Source organism: Neopsephotus bourkii, unplaced genomic scaffold (genome assembly GCF_033783945.1).
Source record: "Neopsephotus bourkii isolate Nb327-2 ecotype Australia unplaced genomic scaffold, CSIRO-AGI_Nbou_v1 NB_1328, whole genome shotgun sequence".
In the NCBI taxonomy this organism is placed as follows: Eukaryota; Metazoa; Chordata; class Aves; order Psittaciformes; family Psittacidae; genus Neopsephotus; species Neopsephotus bourkii.
The window spans coordinates 3044826-3065595 of record NW_026901808.1 but is presented as its reverse complement, the minus strand read 5'-3'; the positions used below and the strand labels follow the sequence as shown (position 1 = coordinate 3065595).

General features: G+C 40.2%; 1 protein-coding gene across 2 annotated transcripts in view; it reads right to left on the bottom strand.

Moving 5' to 3' along the window:
• The window catches only part of RELN (reelin), a 290067-nt gene that overhangs the window by 109819 nt on the left and 159478 nt on the right, over positions 1-20770 (bottom strand). For both annotated transcript variants that reach the window (XM_061366298.1, XM_061366299.1), the window contains exons 10-12: positions 19594-19834; positions 4580-4725; positions 849-1000 (exon numbers count right to left, since the gene is read on the bottom strand). In XM_061366298.1, coding sequence (XP_061222282.1) covers positions 849-1000; positions 4580-4725; positions 19594-19834 — 539 coding nt within the window. The remainder of the gene's footprint in view (positions 1-848; positions 1001-4579; positions 4726-19593; positions 19835-20770) is intronic.

Below are 20770 nucleotides of genomic sequence, written 5' to 3'. Positions count from 1 at the left end.
AGAAGGTACAAGAAAAGAAGATGTTTCTTCACATGAAGAATTGTTAAACTATGGAGGTGTTAGCACAGCAGGCAGGTTCAGTTGATTAAGCACTCATACCAAGGATCATTTTAGAGACTGAGGAGGGGCCTGCCTCCCCTACCTCCTACTCCAGTAGGCTGTGACTCTCCCCCAAGTCCTGGGTTACACCTGCCAGCCTTATGCTGCTGTCTCAGATGCACCCAGGCAACTCAAGTGGCAACAACTTGTTCCTGTGTAATGAATTCTGCCTGAGGATTGAACAAGAATGAACCTACACCTATGTGTGAGCCAGGTGCTTAAAGCTTCCTTTATATCAATGGAGATCCAACCCATGCAGTCAGTGGAATCCAGGGAGCTGCTCAGCTGGTGAGCTGAATGTCCTTTTCCAATAATGGTACTGACCAAATCTCCTCTAACTATAAAGGAAGTTCAGACACTGATCTTACATGGACACACCTTCTGTATTAAACTCTTTTAACTTTGAGCTAAATGTTTGTATCAGCCAAAAATATGTCTGGATAAATCCGTGGAAGAAAAGCCCCCAGGGGCTATTGCACTCAGAGTCCCGCATCTGGTTCAGAAACGTTTTCATCTGCAAGTCAGTGTCATCTGTGAGAATATTTCTGGGAGGCCTATTTATGTCCCACATTCATACATATGTGTAGGCATCCAGGAAGGTGGACTCTCATCTGACCCACAGTGGTCAGTCTTACATCCCCATGGGCATCACAGATCAGAGCTATCCTTTTCTGAAGAATATTTTAGTTCTATGAAATTTAAATCTCACATGCTTCACATGTTGTATTGCATTAGGAATATATACTCACCCATACTGAAATAAAATCTTAAGTTCCCATAACCTGTAGTGTCCATGTATGGGGTGCATATTTTTCTTTCTCCATCTCTGAGAAATACCATAGCTGAGCCAGATTCCAGTGTCCCACATTCAGTACCAATGATGGCTCCAAATATATCCCACCTGGAGAGGTCAACAATGGGCAGAGAATGTGCATGAGCATGTTATGGATGAAATCACACAAAACATATTCTAAGGGTTCATTTGTACATACAAAAGTAGCTGTTTCTATCCTTACAGAGGACAAAAAAAGATTTCAGCATTTCAAATATGATTCCTATGATATTGCTTACATACTCATTATTAGCTCTTAAACTCAGTTAAATAAAGCAAAGTTAATGTAAATATCTTAAATAAATTGTCAGGAAAGCATGAATTACTAAAAAAAATGAGGGTTTTAGTGAATGCTATTACCAAATGTTTAACGCTGTATTGTTCTATTACCTTCATTATTTTTCTGCCATAAAACATTTAAAATATAATTGCATTATTTTTCACTTTGCATAATATAAGATTTATAGATCAATGAAACTTGAAAAGGCACATGTCCACCGTATCTGCTATACAATCATTAAATATGTAGCTGATAGCTAAAAATGATCTCTTTTCATCTTTTTGAGCATTTAGGGTAACAGTTTTCAACTAACACATGAACAGAGTATGAAAAAATGCTGCTGTGTTTCTAATATGTGATGATACAATCTTTCTCAGGTTTTCTGTAAAACATTTTATCTTATTTTTATTCAGTGATAATTAAAAGAGCTGTTGCAGAATTTTTCAATTAAATATTTTATTGAAAATATGTTTTCATCATGAAAGCATTGGTTTCTTCAAAACCTGATGCATATAAAGCATTTTGAAGGATTAGAAGCTGCTGAAAACGTGTACATTATTTTGGTCTGATATGATATTATTCATGTTAAAGCCTTAATTTATTCATAATGAAGTATTTTTAAATGATAAGGCTGATAAACCAGTGAAATTATTTAGACTCACTAAATCCTGATAATTCAATCCTTTAACTGGCCAGCATGATTCAGGATGAATGAGAACACACTTAAGTTCAGAAACCTTTTTGGGAAGGCAGAGCCTTTTCTTGACTGCTTCCAGCAGAAACAATTTCTAGCAGCTATGTGCCATATGACGATTTCAAAACCTGTCATTTCAAGAACTTAACAGTCTATCAGTTTGACCATTCCAACTATTTCAAAATGTATTTCTAGGATTCTATGATCTTAGAAGCTGCCAGTTTCCCCATTGACCTAAGCTGCGACAGATCAGCAATGTGCCTGTTTGGAAATCCTGCTTTGAAACTGTCAGTTACTTACACAGGGATTAGCAAGCTTAACACCACTGAAAAGCTTTAGGATATAAATATTTTAATGGAAGCACAGTTTAACCTAACCCTAATTCTATCGTGCAGACACTTTAAAGTTAATGTGCAGTATAATCAAAATACAATTTTGAAAATGGGTCTCTTGGGCTAAAGGCAAGTGCAGAATTAAACATTTGTGCCTACTTCATCTTACATGAGAAAATCTCACAATGCACCATTGATCTTTTGTATGCTCTATTTAGCTCAATTAAAACACTCTCTGTTGTGACCCACAAAACAACTTGGGGTCATGAATGATGCAGATCCTGGATGCTTCCAGGGATCCTCTCCTTTTAGCCAGCATTAGAAGGGAAACGCAGAAAGTTCAACAATGTTTAAAAAAAAAAGAAAAAAAGCAAAAAAGCACTTTAATAGAAATACATCAACACACTTTAAGGACAAATGGAGAAGGAGCCTGAGTGATGGCACGACAGAGATGTGGAAATTCTGGATTTAATGTTACATTCGAATTAATTTATCCCTCACATGATTCTGAAATTCTTCATTACAAAACAGGCAATAAAATGATGTATGGATCTAAACTAGATCAACTGGACACAGAAGTCCAAAGGAGCAATGTATTTGCTAGAGGCAGAGGCAGCTTGATCTGTCCATTTTTAGTACCAGGCCCTAATGTATGCAATTAAAAGAGAATGGCAGAGGGAAGACACACAACACTAACAACAGCAACCCCTATCCATGTAGCCTACAATTCAGGTGGGACATGCAAAGAATACCAATCAACTGCTTATTAAAAACAGTGATAACTTCTCTGCCTTAACTCCTGAGCTGTTTCAGATGTCTCACCTTCCAGCTCATTTGGTGCAGAGTCAGACAGTGGTGACCACCACATGTGAGCTTCCGTTTGCTCTCACTTGTGAGTGATGCTTTTTCTTTTCCACGAATAATAACCTATCAGATCAAAAGAGTTAACAGGCTCCAGCTGATGTTACAAAGGGGAGTCTGAAAACTTTCTGCAAGCTCTGCCTCAGAAATATTTTTGTGACAATCTGCATACAGTAAAACAATATTTCAAATACCATTTGAATAGCTTTCAAAAATATTTCTCTAAGAAGGGGTTAAGGAAACTCATACTCTTGCAGCTGTGTACACGTCCTGAAGCAAAGCCCCACAGAAATGTTGCAAAGAGGGACAGAGGTGGTGCCAATTTTATATGATGGAGAGGTAGTCCATAACAGCACCTGAGTTCAATGCGTATTCATGGTTGCATGCAATTTAAACCTCCATTCTTACAGCAACAATTGAGAGCAGTGAAAAGCAAAAATAAACAAAAATAAAAGGATAAAGTTGTGAGGCCCTGGGCTGGCCACTTAGTGCCTTGGAAAACAAAGTTACCCCCTGTGAGCGCAGGCTGCCACACCACCAACATTGTACATGTTGTGGGACCTGGTTCCTGGGACTGTATGCATGATGGGAGTGTGAAATGCACCTGCTGGCTGCACCCTGCCTCAGTCCTAGCTAGGAATAGTCACACCTGCGACTGGAGCCAGGCACTGCATGACAGAGAAAATGCAATAGTCCTAAATAGGAAGAAACTGTGCATTTGTTAACCAGGATTGCAACTGCCCAGCTAACTAACACCTGCTTCAGCAGAGACAGGATCTACAGGACTGGGCACATGTCCCCAGGTAGCACTTCCATCCTGCTTTTTCATAATGGAAAAAAGACTGAGAGAACACCTCAAATGTATCCCACATGGTCACCTAACACACAGCACAGACACACTCGTTTTTCTTCCCTTTGTCTGAAGCAGCACCTGCTGTGCCACGGGTTGATTATTTGAACTGGCACAGAGTTCACAGTGAATATTTTTTCTGTAAGCCCCAGATAAACCACATGTCCACAGGACACATTAGCACGTATTTCTGAAAAGGTGTTCTTTACCTTCAGCACAGCACAGGCAGCATTTGAATCAGCTGCTAATGATCTGAAGTTCTTTGTAGGCTAAAATCACCATTCAGTAGAGACCCATAAATTGACAGTGTATGTGTCTCATTGCCGTGGGGTTACAGCAACTAATGAAATGTTTCTCCAGAATGACTGCCTAATTCACAAGCGTGACTCTTCTCATTAAAAACTTTGGTGATAGGATGGTCTGGAGACAGACTGTTCCTACTGGGCTTTCTGGACTTCTTCCTTCCTAAAATCCACAATCACCTGTTATTTACTGTACTATTTATTGTAGCCACAATCTTCCTTGACTACACAGCAAAGATAAAATGCAATTTGCTGCTTATCCAGTTTCCTCCTCCCTGGAGTGATGCTGCATGCCTGATTAGGGCCCTGTGCACGTGCAGGACACTCACCCTTTAGGCTGGCTCTCAAACTCTTCTGCCCACTGCTCCTGGGCATCCTCTGTGGATAGGTCCACATCCCGGGTTGTGGCAAAGTTGAACTCGCTGCCCTCTGTCCCGTGGAAGTAGATGGAGTTTCCATCTGACTGGCAGCTATGCTGTGATCAAAAGGAGCAGACAGGAGGTGATGTTACATCGGGTTTGTAAGGTATCCTGCTCATGTTTCATCAGAGCTCAGAGCAACCCATACGTTATCTAATGAATCACTGCCAACTGAAGCAAAACAGAAATAAAAATAAAAAATGGGCAGCCATCTTTTATCTTTCCTGGCCAACCCCCAACAATGACTGTGTCCTAATCTTGTACCTGCTTCCCTACAAATGCGGTAAATAACTGTGTTTGCAGAAAGAAGACATGTACCATACCTTGGGGTGTTTATTTCTATTTTAAACTATTGCCTCTATAGCTGGTACATAAACAACTGTGTGGAAAAATAACTTCACTAGTATATCAAATACTGCAATGGGTATTCTATCAGCGTAAGAGTTTCATTCTGTGAAACATGTCAGATCTCTGTGCCTGATTTTTTGGCAGAAGAGGTGTTTGTTTGTAAATTTACTATGCATTGCTATACAGTAAACTTTGGATCTGAAGTGTATGAGTGAAAAGGTTACATTTGCCATATTTAGTTGGAATAGCATAAAAAAGAGCTCTATAGGCAACTAGTGCTTGCGATACAGCAGTCTCAAGGGTCCTGGGGCTGCCCCAGAACCCAGTGCATCTTCTTCTCCTATTGTATTTCTGTATATACCACCTCAGCAGCATCAAATGAAGGCATGCATTTGCCTTAGCATGCCCTGAGTACCATGACTTTCCAAGCGCACTAACCTGAAAGAACTTGGCATTTTATTGACTTGTTCATATCACAACAAACACTGATAAATAATCAGCTCAAACACTTTTTTTTTTTTGGGGGGGGGGAATCTTGGTTGCATTAAAAGTGAAAGCTAAAATAAGAAAGTATTAATTAGGATAATTCTGTATTCTTACCACAGTTCAACATCTGAAAAAGAGATACAATAATGCTAAATTGCATTGACCTTTTCAGTATCGCCTATGCAGCGCTGTTGTCTCCGAACCTCTTCCTAACATGCTGAGGGAAACTATGACAATCACTTCAGTGTTTAAAAAGGTCATGGTAGTGCCACATAAGTGAATAATTAAATTTTTAACAAAGAGAAAGATGTGGAAGGAAATGAAAACTGTCCAGTCCATCTTTGTCTATGGTATTTTATGAGCAAAGTAAAAAATAGCACATTTTGTCAGATTCTGTAACTCTTCCTTCATTTATCAATGCAAAAAAGAGACATAATTGAAACTCTTTTGTTGGTGATTATCAAGTATGGTTGCCAATAACTTAGCAATTAATTTCGATTTAGGAATGTAATTTGTGACTACATTTCTAGAGGTGCCTACACATGAGAAAAAAATCTGTGTACTTGAAGTCTGATTTTTGTATAGAGACTTTCTGGTCTATAGCTGGATGACAACAGCTCTATGTTTGTTAACACTAACTGTGACTTAAAGAAATAAGCACATCATAAAAATGTAAAGACTGTTCCAACTACTAAAATAAACAAATTTCTGTTAAAGTGTTTTTCTTCCAAAGAAAGGTCAAAGCAATAGAAAGATTCTGAAGTGTTGATAATTTACCACAGAAATTAAAGAGATTTTGTCACAAGTCTCCTTGCTCTGTTAATGCACCATATACATACTGCACCATATACATACTACACCATATATGCAGCTGGTGCCACTGAAAAGGCAGAACAATTTACACATATTTTATAACTAGCAGAAATTAATGAAACAGTTTTAAGTTTTATTTCTCTTTGAAAAGCACTGTGCTATGCGGCTACTTACAACTGACTGAGAAATGTCTTTTGTTCACTGATTTTATCGTTCATGCTCAACAGCAGTATTTTAAGCATAATCTGTTTATTGTGCTTTTTGCTTTTCAGAAGTTTCTTAATTTGTTGAACAGAAATGAAGTATCCATTATCTGTCAATCAATCTGCCACAAAACTGTTATCTGCAGGCAGCCAAGTAAATACACTAAAAATAAATATTCAGGCTAAAACCTAATTCAAATTTACACATAACCCTTCATCTCTTAGGAAACAAATAGATGAATCAATCCTACTGAGCTAGTTATTACAATTGCACACAAGCTTTGAAAACCCATTATAAGCCTTATTTATTTCTCAGGTGCTAAGTTATATATACTTGATAGTGGAGTACGTAATTAGTAATCTCTTGCCTAATGAAAGCCACCTATTAAACACAAAACAGATACAACCCCATTAACATTTAATATTTGCATGTCCTTCTGCTGTCTAACAGAAGTAGTACATCTGATGGAGTTTCTATTAGGCTGTCAAGATAAATAAATGGGCAGTTTGGCAAAGGGCTGCATAAGTAATTATTTGTACAGTGGCGTTATGATCAACCCTTTATGAAAGCTCAAAAATATAATTTATTGCATTGGCTATATAAAATTATGCTTTTATACACAGCTACACGGTATCTATGAATACGCATTTTATGTATTTTCTGTGTTACTGAACCATGCAAAGTATGTCTTATATCGCCCTCTGCTCAGGTAAACTTTGAATGTCACTTGAAACAGCCACATAGAATAGAAGTTCAAACTGGGGTTTAACTCCTTCTGTTGTTCTACATACCTATAAAACCAGTAGTAGAATCTCATTATCTTTGAAGGAAGTAAGAAAGATGTTCAAAACACAGGTATGGCTTTTAAAGATGTTCTGAGGGAGGGCCATCATTTTCTGGTACATTTTTGTCCCAGTGCCACCATTTGGGACCCTGGACTCATGCCCATAGGATAAGTAGATGAGGATGAGCTCCATTTGCATGAGTTGTGATGCCCCAGCAAGGGCTAAGGCTCCTCTGCTCATGAACTCATTCTCTCTCACCTGCCACATTTCCCTCACTTGTATAATGATCACCCTCTATTCACACTTAGCTTCCATGTTTTCCTTCTCATTTTCCAAGCAGTCACTTTCTGTCACTCCTTTACTGCCTTTTCTTTTTCATCTGATGGGCTGCTGAGGGGTGAATAACCTTAAAGAGCACTCAGCCAAATTTTCCAGGAGCAAAAGGAGCTCCACAGCAGATGGTCCCTCACCAGCATCACCCCCAACTACCTTGTCAGTCTTGTTCAACATCCAGGAGGCTGCTGACTGTGCTGGATTATTTTGTGGTTTTGTAATAGGGCTTGAACAGATTACGGACTGAATTGAAACCATCAGACTCATTTTTTCTTGGGTTCCTCCCAGGATTAGAATCCAAGGCTTTCAGAAACAAAGAACTAAAATACAATTTACATACTGTGTTGCCTCTTTCCCAAATTAAAGGCTTTACACTTGCAGTGGTAGTGTGTATGCTTCCAGTATTTAGAGACTGAATTTTACAGGTTCTTTATTTTTTTCCTTTGTCATTCTAAAGTGATAAGAAATGTGGGATGAACATTTACTGTCTTTTGATACTAAATGGAATAAGTTCTCCCTAAATTGGAGATACTGCATAACTCTGGATAGAAGTAGAGTTCTTTTTTACAAAATCCAGATTAAATGCTTCTTTTTTATTTACACGTAAATGTTTTAGGGACTGTAGTGATAGGACAAGGGGTAACGGGTTAAAACTTAGGGGAAGTTTAGATTGGATATAAGGAAGAAGTTCTTTACTGTTAGGGTGGTGAGGCACTGGAAGGGGTTGCCCAGGGAAGTTGTGAATGCTCCATCCCTGGCAGTGGTTCAAGGCCAGGTTGGACAGAGCCTTGGGTGACAAGGTTTAGTGTAAGGTGTCCCTGCCCATGGCAGGGGGGTTGGAACTAGATGATCTTAAGGTCCTTTCCAATCCTAACTATTCTATGATTCTATGATTTATAAGATAAGAACAAATTAGCTTGATGTGCAAACTTCGTAACTAAAAAGGCCAAATGACATCAACCTGTATGATATTTCTCCTTGTTACAGTGAAAGCATCAGCTGTAGGTCCAGAACTAAAGCAGAGTTTAATTTTATTTAAAGGGTATTAAAAGCATGTAGAACATTTAATGTGTCCTTGCACAAACTGCAACACTGAAAAGTTAACCAGTTTGTAAGGAAAAATTAATTTAGAGAAGAAATCATAGAATCATAGACTGGTTTGGGCTGGAAGGGAGATTAAAGATCATCCAGTTCCAAGCCCCCTGCCATAGTCAGGGTCACCTTCCACTAGATCAGGCTGTCCCCATTCAATCTGGCCTTGAGCACTTCCAGAAATGGGGCAGCCACAGCTTCTCTGGGCAACCTGTTCCAGTGCCTCACCACCTTCACAGTGAAGAATTTCTTCCTAATATCTAATCTAAATCTCCCCTCTTTCAGTTTAAAGCCATTCCCCTTTGTCCTGTCACTATGTGCCCTTGCAAAGTCCCTCTTCAGATTTCTTGTAGGCCCCTTTAGGTACTGGAAGGCTGCTATCAGGTCTCCCTGGAGCCTTCTCCAGGCGGAACAATCCCAGCTCTCTCAGTCTGTCTCCACAGGAGAGGTGCTCCAGTGCTTTGATCATTTTTGTGTCCCTCCTCTGGACTTGCTCCAGCAGATCCACATCCCTCTTGTATTGGAGCCCTAGAGTGAATACAGTACTGCAGGTGGGGTCTCACAAAGGCCAAGCAGAGGGGAGAATCACCTCACTCAGTCTCGTGGCCTTATTGCTCTTGATGCAGCCCAGCATACAGATGGCTTTCTGGGCTGCAAGTGCACACTGCCAGGACAAGGATGCTGTGAGGTACAGTGTCAAATGCCTTGCACAAGTCCAGGTAGATCACATCAGTTGCTCTTTTCTTATCCACCAACACTGTAACCCCATCGTAAAAGGCTACAAAATCTGTCAGGCATGATTTGCCCTTAGTAAAGCCATGTTGTCACCTCCTTATTTTTCACTTGTCTTTGGACAGTCTCCAGGAGGAAACTCCATGATCTTGCTGGGCACTGAGGTGTGACTGATGACTGACTGGCCTGTAGCTCCCTGGGTCTTCCTTTTTTTCCCCTTTTAAAAATGGGGGATATGTTTCCCCTTTTCCAGTCAGTGGGAACTTCACCAGACTGCCACGACTTCTCAAATACGATGGATAGTGGCATGGCCACTTCATCTGCCGGTTTCCTCGGGACCCTCTGACAAATCTGGTAGCCTTAGTTAAACAAAGTTTTCTCCCAAATCACTTACATAATAGAACATAGGACACTTGCAGGCACTTGAATGGAACTACTTCGTAACAGCAGCTATTTCCTATTGTTTGCAACTGAAGTGGGACTATAAGCCTTCCACAAGTAAACTGTTGTATTCCTAAATAAACAACCCCTGCTGGCTGCCAAACGGAAAGAAGCCAAGTTCTGTTCAGGGACTGTGGTCATCCCAAGGGGAAAAAAAATGTTTAATTTAATCTGGCACTACCAATACTATTATTCACTAGCAATTGTTAAGCTATTGCTTTGCATGAATAGGGCAAAATTAAAATTGGCTGGATGCATTCCCATATCTCAACATGTTTGGATTTACTTTCAGTCTGATCTTCACTCTGAATTTATTGTGTTTCTAAAGTTGTCTACTGGATAGTTATGGTATCACTGCTTTTTTCCGTTTTTTCAAGGCTTTGGACAACACCTGCATGGCTTTTTCTCACCTGCTTCCAACATCTCCCACACCACCATTTTGTGGCTCACTTGACTGCCGATGCTTGCCACTCACTCTGCTGGTGTGATGACCAAATTTGCATTCCCGTTCTGCCACCATGCTTGGCAAATTCCCAAGATGATATCCTTCACTTTCTTCCTTAGTACTTTCCTTAACAAGCCTTGTAATTGACTGCACTGAAGAATGCACTGCTTACCAGGATAAAAACTTCCTCCTCTTGCAATATTTTCTCTTACTCTCAAAATCTCCCCAACCCCAGCTTACCTCCTGTTTTATAAGCAGGTGGCATTTTCCTGGAATACAGGCTATCTTTTTGGTTTGTGCCTGTAGAGGAAGCAGTGGTACACTCCTGGCTCAGTGCTCTTTAAATCTACAGTGGTACCACTGCTCCAAAAAAAATACATTTTCACACTAAAATTGCTGTTATCTATGAATGTATTTCTAATCTATGAATACAGTTGAGCTTTCTGTGAATACAGGTGAGCTTTCTGTTGTATATTATGATGGCTTTAGCTATTAATTTGAAGATACTGACTATAGAGAAAATAGTGCGTGGTTTCAGAATCAAACTTTTATCAAGAGTCTGTCAGCCTCTTTATCCTACTCTAGACTCTACATTTTACATCATCTACCTACAGCTTTCACCTTTTTTTAGTAGGTGCTGTTAGGAAAGCCTCTCAATTGTCTAAGATGCAGAAGGGTTTCAATTAGGACTGCTCAAAACCATTGGTTAGCAAAAGCAGAGAAACCAGATTTGGTGAAGCAGGTAATTTCCAACAGGGCCTATCTACATTTTCATAAAGAAATACTGACCAACTTTCATAGCATCTAAATGGCTTAAGGGTCTCAAGTAGTATTGCAATCCTACATCATGTAGCATGCCTGAACAACCTCCATATTTTTAAAGACTTGCATGACAGCACCACATAAGGAGACATCTGCTACCCCCAGCATGACCTTTTGGCTGGAAGGGACCTCTGGAGGCTTCCTGTTCACCCTGACATGTGAAGTAGCCCAACCATCAACATGGTCAGCCTATGCTACAGTTGCAGCTAAGCATACAGCCCCTAATACTTTTAGAGGCTCAAGACACAAAGATTGGGAATGTAAACAGAAGCACTGAAGTTCATCCAAACCAGATTCTGTCCGGGTTGTTCAAGTCAAAGTTGTGAATCAGTATATACCTCTGGGCTTTGCAGTATGGGATTTCATTACTTGAGAGCAGAACAGAGGGCAACTAAATGATACAACTGCACCATTCGGAGAAGCATCAACAGGAAAACATTAGTGTGAAATTCCTCAATGTAACAGATTTTTGGCTGAGCTGATGCATAACATCCACCCAAGGTTTGTCCCTGCACTCCCATGAAAATGTTGTTCACCACTGTGTCTTTAAAGTATCCACAGTCATCTTTACCATCATTTAATTAGTTTTTTATCAGAGACAAACACTGATGCTTCTCTTCATATTATCTCTCCTGGGCTTAATGGCCCTGATGATTCTTTCAGACAGCTGCAGCCTCACAATTTATTTTTTGGCGACATTTCTGGCATTGGAATGAATGTGTTGGGCATTTGGTCAGTGCCAGCTTGCAAAGGGCTGATGGCAGATGGAAAGAAATCTGCCCAGTATGCCTTCACCTCTACATGAGCAGAGGGCCATCAATTTCCCCCATTAAGGAGTTGTCACGCAGCCCACCCAGCTGGAGGAGCATCTCTGGTAGCCAGGCTGGCTGGCTTCTGCTATTCAAATACAAAACACACTTTAAAAGGAAACGAAAATATCGTTTGTCGGCAAATTGAAAATGCACAGCCTTGACTGCAGCCAATTTTTTAATGACTGTAATATTTTAGGTGATTATTTTTGCCACTTCAGATTGCTCCTTAGAGAGGAGAGGGTTTTTTTAATTAAAATCTAGGCAATGCAAACAGATGAGATATGAGAAGCAGAGGAACAAGAAAAAAAGATGAAGAAAATTAATTAAAGCAGCATTGTCAATGGAGCCATAAATTAGACATTGTGTCTTTCTGAGAATGAGTCACGCAGGTTTTAACAACTTTTAGATTTTGACATGATAGCAGGTACAAGAATAGATTCAGTCTTGATAAAATCATACTCTGTAGGCAATGTCTCAGCCAGCAAAAGTACGATCACAGAATTTAGAGAAGATTTTGAGTTCTAAATTCTGCAGATTTGGCTTTTAATGCTTCTGGCCTGAAGTCCTTTCTTTAACCAAAGGAAAAACAGCAATGTGACTAAAATACTTTCCCATGAGATAAACAGGGCTTCAATCTTTCCCACTTGCTACATTTTTACATCATTTAATGTAGGTTATAGAATGAAAACCCTGGCTGAGAAAGCAGGCCAGGTGCACGGGGGGTTATTGTGCACCTTCTATTTCCAAAACAATGGGATGAAACTTGTCATGTGATGTAGTAACAACTAGGCTATGAAGTGTGTTTTCACTCATCATTTCCCATTACAGACTGTTATTCAAAGGCAAGTGCTCAAAACACTTTGCTAGGTTCTTAATTTTCTAGGACAACTCATGATGTTTGTACACCAGTCATTCTAGTGATGACCAATTTCCCTAATGACTCATTTATTGTCATGGACTGAACTATTCCTCTGTGTTATTGGGTACCACCGATGTTTCCAGCACTCTGCAGTGATCATGATTAAACCTTATCTGTTCTTCTGAAAATAATGTGTATTTACACCATTGTAAAATTAAAGTGAGAAAGAGTCAACCAGAATGGTTTCTACTCTTTGGCATCTAATGCCCAAATTCATCTTGTTTTTATTAATATCCATCTCATGGTTACCTGCAAAGACCAAATTCTTTCCTCCTAGGAGGCAGGAAAGACCCCTGGTGCTTTGACGCCAGCTCAGAGCTAATACTGGCTCCCTGCCACTTCTCCCCATAATTTCCAAGCCACGGGTAACTGGCATGGAGAAAGGCGCAGGTTCCACATTGCTGCCCAACAGCAATTGTTAGCTGCATGAACAACTCACAGCACCACAGCCAACCACCTATCAGTTCCAATGAACCTCTTGCTATTGTATCTAAGTATATTATTTTAATTATAAATGTGATTATTAAAAAAAAAAAAATAAATCAAGAGCGATTCCATGGATGTGCTACATCCAGCACTATGGATATACAGATGCCTCCTCATGAGCACAGCTCAGAGTCCCACACTCTCACTAAAGGGAGCCAGTCGACAGGTTTTGTGCACCCTGCTTTGCTTTCTTCACCTTTCCTCCTATCTCACACTCCTCCTTCTACCCACAGAGAAGCAGGAATGGCTCTCAGTTAAGATGCAGCAGGAAACCTGCTCACCTCTTCCCAGGAAGATGTGGTAGATAAGAGCTCCTGCAAGGCAAAGCAGCTGGCCAGGAGGTTGAGTTTGGCCCACAGACCAAATACTGCCTTTCTATATCTTATTCCAAAACAAAAAAGACTCGTCAATAGCTTCTATATCTGTGTAATTTTGCTCAATATAAGGTCATAGCAATTTCAATCTGCCATTTTCACACTGGCATTCATAGACCTTTCCTCCTGCAAACAAATATATTTGATCGGATTTAGACAATGGGTTCCTCAACCATCTTTTTAAATAAGAATTTAAACCCAAAACATTAAAAATTCTTGTTCATTTCAGCACAATTAAACCCGACAAAGATATATATGGAATATTAGGATGTTTGTTTTGAAAGAAGACTATACAATGCCATTCTTATTAATTAACTGAGCATTCAGAGATTTGGAAATCTGCTCTGGAACTAGGCAGGGTGAAGCAGCTTAATCAGCCTTTCTTTTTGCCAAACTCCTAGGCCTGTGTGCATGTCTTCTCTGCTCAGTGCCACACAACAACACAGGTTCAGGAAGGACCTACAGATATACGATGTGCATAGCCCTGCTTTGCTGAGGTTGTGTAAAAGGTCACAGTTTTACTGACACATTTTCAGCATATTTTTCCAAGTGTGAGTGTTCCGTTCTCTCATTCTCTTGTTTATAGCTTTCTCTTCTGCTAAGATGGCATGCATTTCTGGGAAATTAAACTGAACTGAATGGTGATGATCTGCTAGTTAAGGGACTTCTGTACCATGATACTGGGACTGGGACATTTTCAGAATTCATTGTCCATATCCACAGGCACCATTCTCTGGTCCTGTACCCTACTTGCTCAGTGAGACCGTCACAGACCTTCCCTCCTTGCCCTATTGCATGCTATGCTAGGCTGCATGCTTGCAGCTCAGCAGTACAGGCAACCTCTGGTGTAATCCCCAACTCCAGTAGACCAAACAAACCAAGCTGACCAGCTGGGCTGCAACCTTCAGCCACCAAATGAAGAGCGGCTGCAACTACTGTGAGACAGGAATTCTGAAACTTGACTCTTCCCAAAGGCGAGAAGTGTCACTGTGTTAATACATCAAGACCAAAGAGATTGCTGTTCTAGTGCCCATCCTGTTAAGTGATTTTTGCTGCCTTTTCCCAGATGTGGAAAAATTCCCGAGACAAGTGGTTTGGTCTCAATGATATTTTCATGTAATCAAAGCACTGCAGAGACATGAACTATAAGACTGCTGAGGTTGTCTTCCTATTCAACCCCAGTTTCTGAGCTTGCACCTCCAGTTTTGGACCAGGGCAATCAGACAAAACCTAAAAACCTGACAAATGTTGAACCTCAAAGGAAAACAATTTCTCATCAAATATACAAGATATATGAAGGGTCCACTGAAAGATGAGATCACTTTTCTGTTCTGTAGGAGCAGAGATAGAAGCATTACTGAAGGAAGATTTCATCTTTTCCCATAGTTAGCTATGAACTCTTGAGGTTCATATACCTGTAACAACTCTCAGTCTAGCACTGCCTCATGCATTTCAGCAACCTCAACCACCAATGCAACATCCTAACCATGCTCAGTTGCAAGCCCATGCGCATGCCCAGTGCTGTCACTGGAAATACTGAAATGCAGTCAAGATTTTATCCTGTTCAACACCCTTCCACACAGTCCAACACAGATAAATATGTTCCAGTGGATCCAATTAATCTCCTAAGGGTTGCTTGGCTTTGTCCCTCTTGCCTTTTGCTGTATTCTTTGGAACTGACACACAAATTCCATGGCTTATCTCTCAGCTTGTTTCCTATCTCAGTAGCCAGTTCTAGCTGCGTCTGCAACCAGGCATGTGCTTTCAAATGAGTGGCAACTGCTCCTGAGCGCAGCAAGACATGTAATGAAATTCCTGGTCCAAGCTCAAGCAGACTGGGAGAGGGAGAAAAACCTCTTCCCAAGCTGGGCATAGGCAAGTTCCTGCGTGCTTCTTGAGAACACACCAAATCCATCAAACTGGAGTGAACACATTGGTGCATAATTACCATTAATGCTTACTCTGTCCACTCCAGTAATTGAATCCATCACAGAGCCTAACCCCAGACCAGACAGTAGTTTTCATGTCAGTACTTCATTTCATCTGTCTTTTTAATTTACTAATCTAAGTAGCTATTAAAGTGAGCTATTTTAACAGCAAAACTCCAGGATTTTTAACATTTGCTATTTGTTTTAGTAAATTTCAAGTACTGCTAATGTAAACTTTCTACAGAAAAAAAATACTTTCTTTTCAACTTGATAAGCATCCAACATGAGTTTGTACCAGGGATAACAAGCAATTCTAAATGCCACCTCCTGAGCAACTACTGGGAAAGAGCTTGTGAACCACACCTATGTAAGTAACATCAACGTTTATTCTAAAATACCAACAAACCATATCTTGATGCCTATCTTTACCAATAGAGTAATCCATTAAGGCAACAAAAGGGTATTTAATGGTTTGGGATGGCTGAAGGGATGGCTGGGGCGGGTGGTTCTAACACGGTGAGATTAGGCCAGAGACCATTCTATGGCCTTGCCAGAAAATGACACAGCAGGCTTTGCAACCACTTGGGCAAACTCCCTCCCCTCAGAAGAGTGGAGCCATTCTTGCTGCCTACTGGAAACAGGTCCTGGACCATCCATGAGGGTATGTTCCTTGAAGACAATGCCTGGGAGACTGCACAAGCCAAAGCCAAGAAGGAGGGTGTTGTAACAGCTAAGGTGTGCAAGATAATGGGCTCATATTTGTACCCTTGACTGATTAATTCACTATCCTGGATGTGCCACAAAGCCTCCAAGGTGAAGGTTCCATCATCTGAGCAATGCCCTCTGGGCAGTCCAGAAGTAAACACTTAGAGAAAAAGTTTCTACTCTTTTTTTCTACCAGAAATAAGTATGTATTTTTTCCTCTTCTTTCAGTCTGACTGCAAGCTAGATGAGCTGTCTCTGACTAGCACTGCCCTTCCACCTGAGAAATATGCAATATCAATCATTCTAGGTGGTGAAAGGTGGTGAGAAAGAAAGGAGGAATAGAGAATAACCGCAGTAAATGGAAGACATTAGAAAGACAATTTTTCCTGTTTGTTTTTTTCTTAATATATCATTCCCTTGGGCCAATGAAATTAGTTATCTTCATGGTATAGTTTAGGAAAAGAATAGACCCACAGTTTCATATATACTAATCAAAACTGAGTTAGACAACAAATAACATCCCAAAATGTGACTGTTCATTGGCAACATCAAGGAAACTCATAAGGAAAAGCACCAAAGGAAGCCAGTGAGAAATTGTCACAAGCTTAAAGAAAGATTTTCAACTCCAGTTTAACTAAAATACTAATTGATAGAGGACAGGAGAATATGAATTCAGACTTGCACGGCACACAGAGGCATGGCACAAACAGGATGGCACAGAACAGGTCTCATCAGCTTCAGAGTTTGGCATAGTGATAGACTGAGTATGGGAACTTCTTTAAAAAGCACATAGGTGAGAGTTATAAAATAACACACAATATAGCAATGAAATTTGCTCGTCCCTTAGTAAAAATGTTAGAAAGCGTTTAAAATTGCTGGTCTGAGCAAACATCGGGACAACAGCAAGTTTTAGGAATCTGGGAAGAAAAAGGACTTGTATGAAAAAGAGAACTGGTATGGTTCCATTTAAAATTACATTACCACAATTTACAAAGGGGAAGTTTAGATTGGATATAAGAAGGAAATTCTTTCCTGTTAGGGTGGTGAGGCACTGGAATAGGTTGTCCAGGGAGGTTGTGAATGCTTCATCCCTGGCAGTGTTCAAGGCCAGGTTGGACGAGGCCTTGGGTAATATGGTTTAGAGTGAGGTGTCCCTGTCCATAGCAGGGGCATTGGAACTTGATGATCTCAAGGTCCTTTCCAACCCTAACTATTCTATGATTCTATGATTCTATGATTCTTACCTTTCTATTTTATACAAAATAGTGTTTGTGATGAACTGACATCAGAGCTATGCTGATTTTTTTAAAGAAATTATTAAAAACTTTTCTAAAGTTTTATGTAATACTCCAAATCTGAAAAGAAAAAAAAATTGTAAAAAAAAAAAATTGTTCTTGGTGTTAAAATGCAAAGAGAGGGTCTATACTGAATCTGATGTAAATCTTGACCCAATTTATAGTGTTACTTTTGACATAACATGAAATTCACATTGCAAAATCTGTTCAAATGATATTTGGCAAGATTGTTGCTGAAAATCTGAAGAAAACTGGAGCAAAAACCTTAAAAATTAAATGTGAGTACAGAAGTGCTCTGGTGACAGTTACATACACTAAAAATGCCTGAAATAACTACAGGTCCTATGAAGAACAAAAGCTCTGCGTCACACATAGACTTAATCCACTGTGGCTACAGCGCAATCTTACATATTGCTTTCACCTGGTGTAGGTGGCTACACACAGCCATACGTCAGCTGGGAACAGACATTTGCATATTGCACTTGTCCCTAAAAGAGAAGATGACCTTGGAGGAATGGTAGGTTGGTGAATCCTCACTTGTGTCTCATAGAAGGTTTGAGCTTGAATGGGATTCCTGTCTAGAAGCACTAAGTGATTTCTGAGTTTATGTCCCTTGTCTTTCATGTAACCATAGTTGTGTATGACACAGACTTGCTGAGTTTAGCTATACAAGGCCCCCAAAACCAAACAACAACAAAAAAAAGAGGTTTATTTGCTAAAGTTTAGATGTTGTTTGTGCATGTTTCAGAAGGAGAAGCAGTGTTTAGGTTTGGCCGGCTGAAAAGAAGTAGCTGTGCCTATGGCACATTAATTCTTTGCTCTGTTTTTATACCTTCATATCTGGGGCCTGGATTTAAAATCCAGAGATAAGACTGAAAACAGAACAATGTGAACTCATCACAGAAAATCACTTAATTAAAAACACAGGTCATTATTTGAGTCTGAAATCTCATTTAAAACTTTTTCATTGTAGTTTAAAAGGTCTTACTGAAATAAGAAAAGTCAATATGTGGGTATTATGAGTAGATTAGTGGGAGTATTTCTTTTTTAAGAGATTGACCTGAGACCATTCATATGAGGCTCTGTGGGAAAAGCTGAGGCCATAACCAACTTCAGTATTCGACATCTGTTTCCTGTACAATTGCCAAAACCATTACCAGCATCATAAATGAACTCTGACATCAAACCTGCCTTTTTTGTGAATGAAAAATAGGATGAAAACAGAAAGTCATCTGCTGCTCAACTTCTGGCTGCTTGGAAACATAGAAAGCAAGAATTCAACTGATTTCCAAATGTTGAACAACTCTGTATTTGAAGGAACTTTGTGCACAGAGATCTTGTAGGGGTCCTTGAGGTTTTTTTCCCAAGGTAGTATGGTCTTGCTGGATCTCACATATCAAAACAGGATCTTACTGAAAAGAAACCTTTAAGGAACAGCCACTACCTGAATGCATGCTGCAAAGGAGATGTGATATTCACAGTCAGAAAAAGTAGGAAAGCATTTTGTTTTGTGATGGTTTGTGATGAAGTGAGTAGCAGCAGCCGAGCAACACCAAGACAAACAGGCAGGTTTCAAAATATCAACAGAGTGATTTGAATTTGTTTCAAAAATATTGCACTGTTTTGCTAAAAGGAAGCTGTTTCCCGTTTTCTGTTACATGATCTCTGACATGACAGTATCAACTGTCATTTGGTTTGGTCATGGCGGAGAAGTTGCATTGTTCTAGAAAGCCCCAGTGGGACAGAGATAAGGTAAAAACAAAGTAAAAAAAAAAAGAGAAGTACAATTCTAGAAGCAGATGGAGTGGCTTAAACACCCTTGTGTGTTATGTGCTTGGTTAGATGTCACTGCCTTTTACGTACAAAAGTCATAATAATATTAAGGTGCAGAAAATCAGACTAACCTTAACTGTGGCCCCAGGGAAGAAAAGCCAGTTGCCAGTATCCACAGGATCAAGATTATCTTCTAACACAACTTTTCTGTGAGCAGCATTTATGATCAGGATGTTGTCCAGTGACCAACAGGCTTCATACACATCACCAGCGTGAACATAATCCTGTTTCCACTGAAAATGGATGTTCTCCCCTTTAGCATCTTCAGGAAGGTACAAGATGTGGATGATTGTGCTGACATTGGAAGGGGCACTGAAAAACAATGGTACGGAATTAGACCAAGTTTAAGCCACAGCCAGGCACACTTTTCCCTCATTTAACACATTAACTACGTGTGACACAGTTGTGCTGATGTCTCTTGTATGCTGCTAAGTCTTTTATGAAGATCAAAAACTACCTGCCCTGAGGCAGAGTCCCACTGTGCCTGGCAGTGCACTTACAGCCCAGACAGCCTTGCTTCAAAGAAAGTGCAAGCTAAGCCAATAAGCAACAATGCAGATGTCTGGAGAGCAGGAAAAAAGAGCAGGGCAACATTCATCCTGGAGGCTGGTCACAGCTCTTAGGTGACTGATAATGTCAGGTATTTTGCAGGTATGGCCAAAAAGAAATGTGAAGAAAACAAGAACAGGTCACCCAAAACATGATTTTTGCATGAGCCTCAGTCCCTCATAGATCTGCACGGAGCAGGATGTCTGGAGGGAAAAGCTGGGAATTTTCTCTATCAAACATGTCCTTACAATCCCCTTGTCAGGAGAATTCTGTGGATGGGGAGGGCCACGTTGCCTTTCTTTCCGTGTTCTGCTTCAAGAACAATACAGAAGAAACAGACTGTCCTCTTGGTGCTGAAAACGGAAAATGTGGGCAGACCTGGAATATTAGTATAAGCCAATGGTCAGAACCTCGAGCTCCACTTCCTAGAGCTGTCCTCAGAGCTGTGAAAGGACTAAGGTTCACCTTGAGCTCTGGGCAAACGTCGTTAGGTTGATAGTAGCAATGAAAAGACAAAAGACAGGTCTATGTGCAAGGAAGGGACACTGATAATTATTATTTTTGCTTTATTGATCACTCAGCAATGGAATTAACTACATTCAAACCCCACACTGCAAGGAGTTGCAAAACTGGGGCTTTACAAGATGTCAGCTGCTCAAACTTGCCTCTGCCTCGGTAGCAATGCTTTGGTGGGTGAGT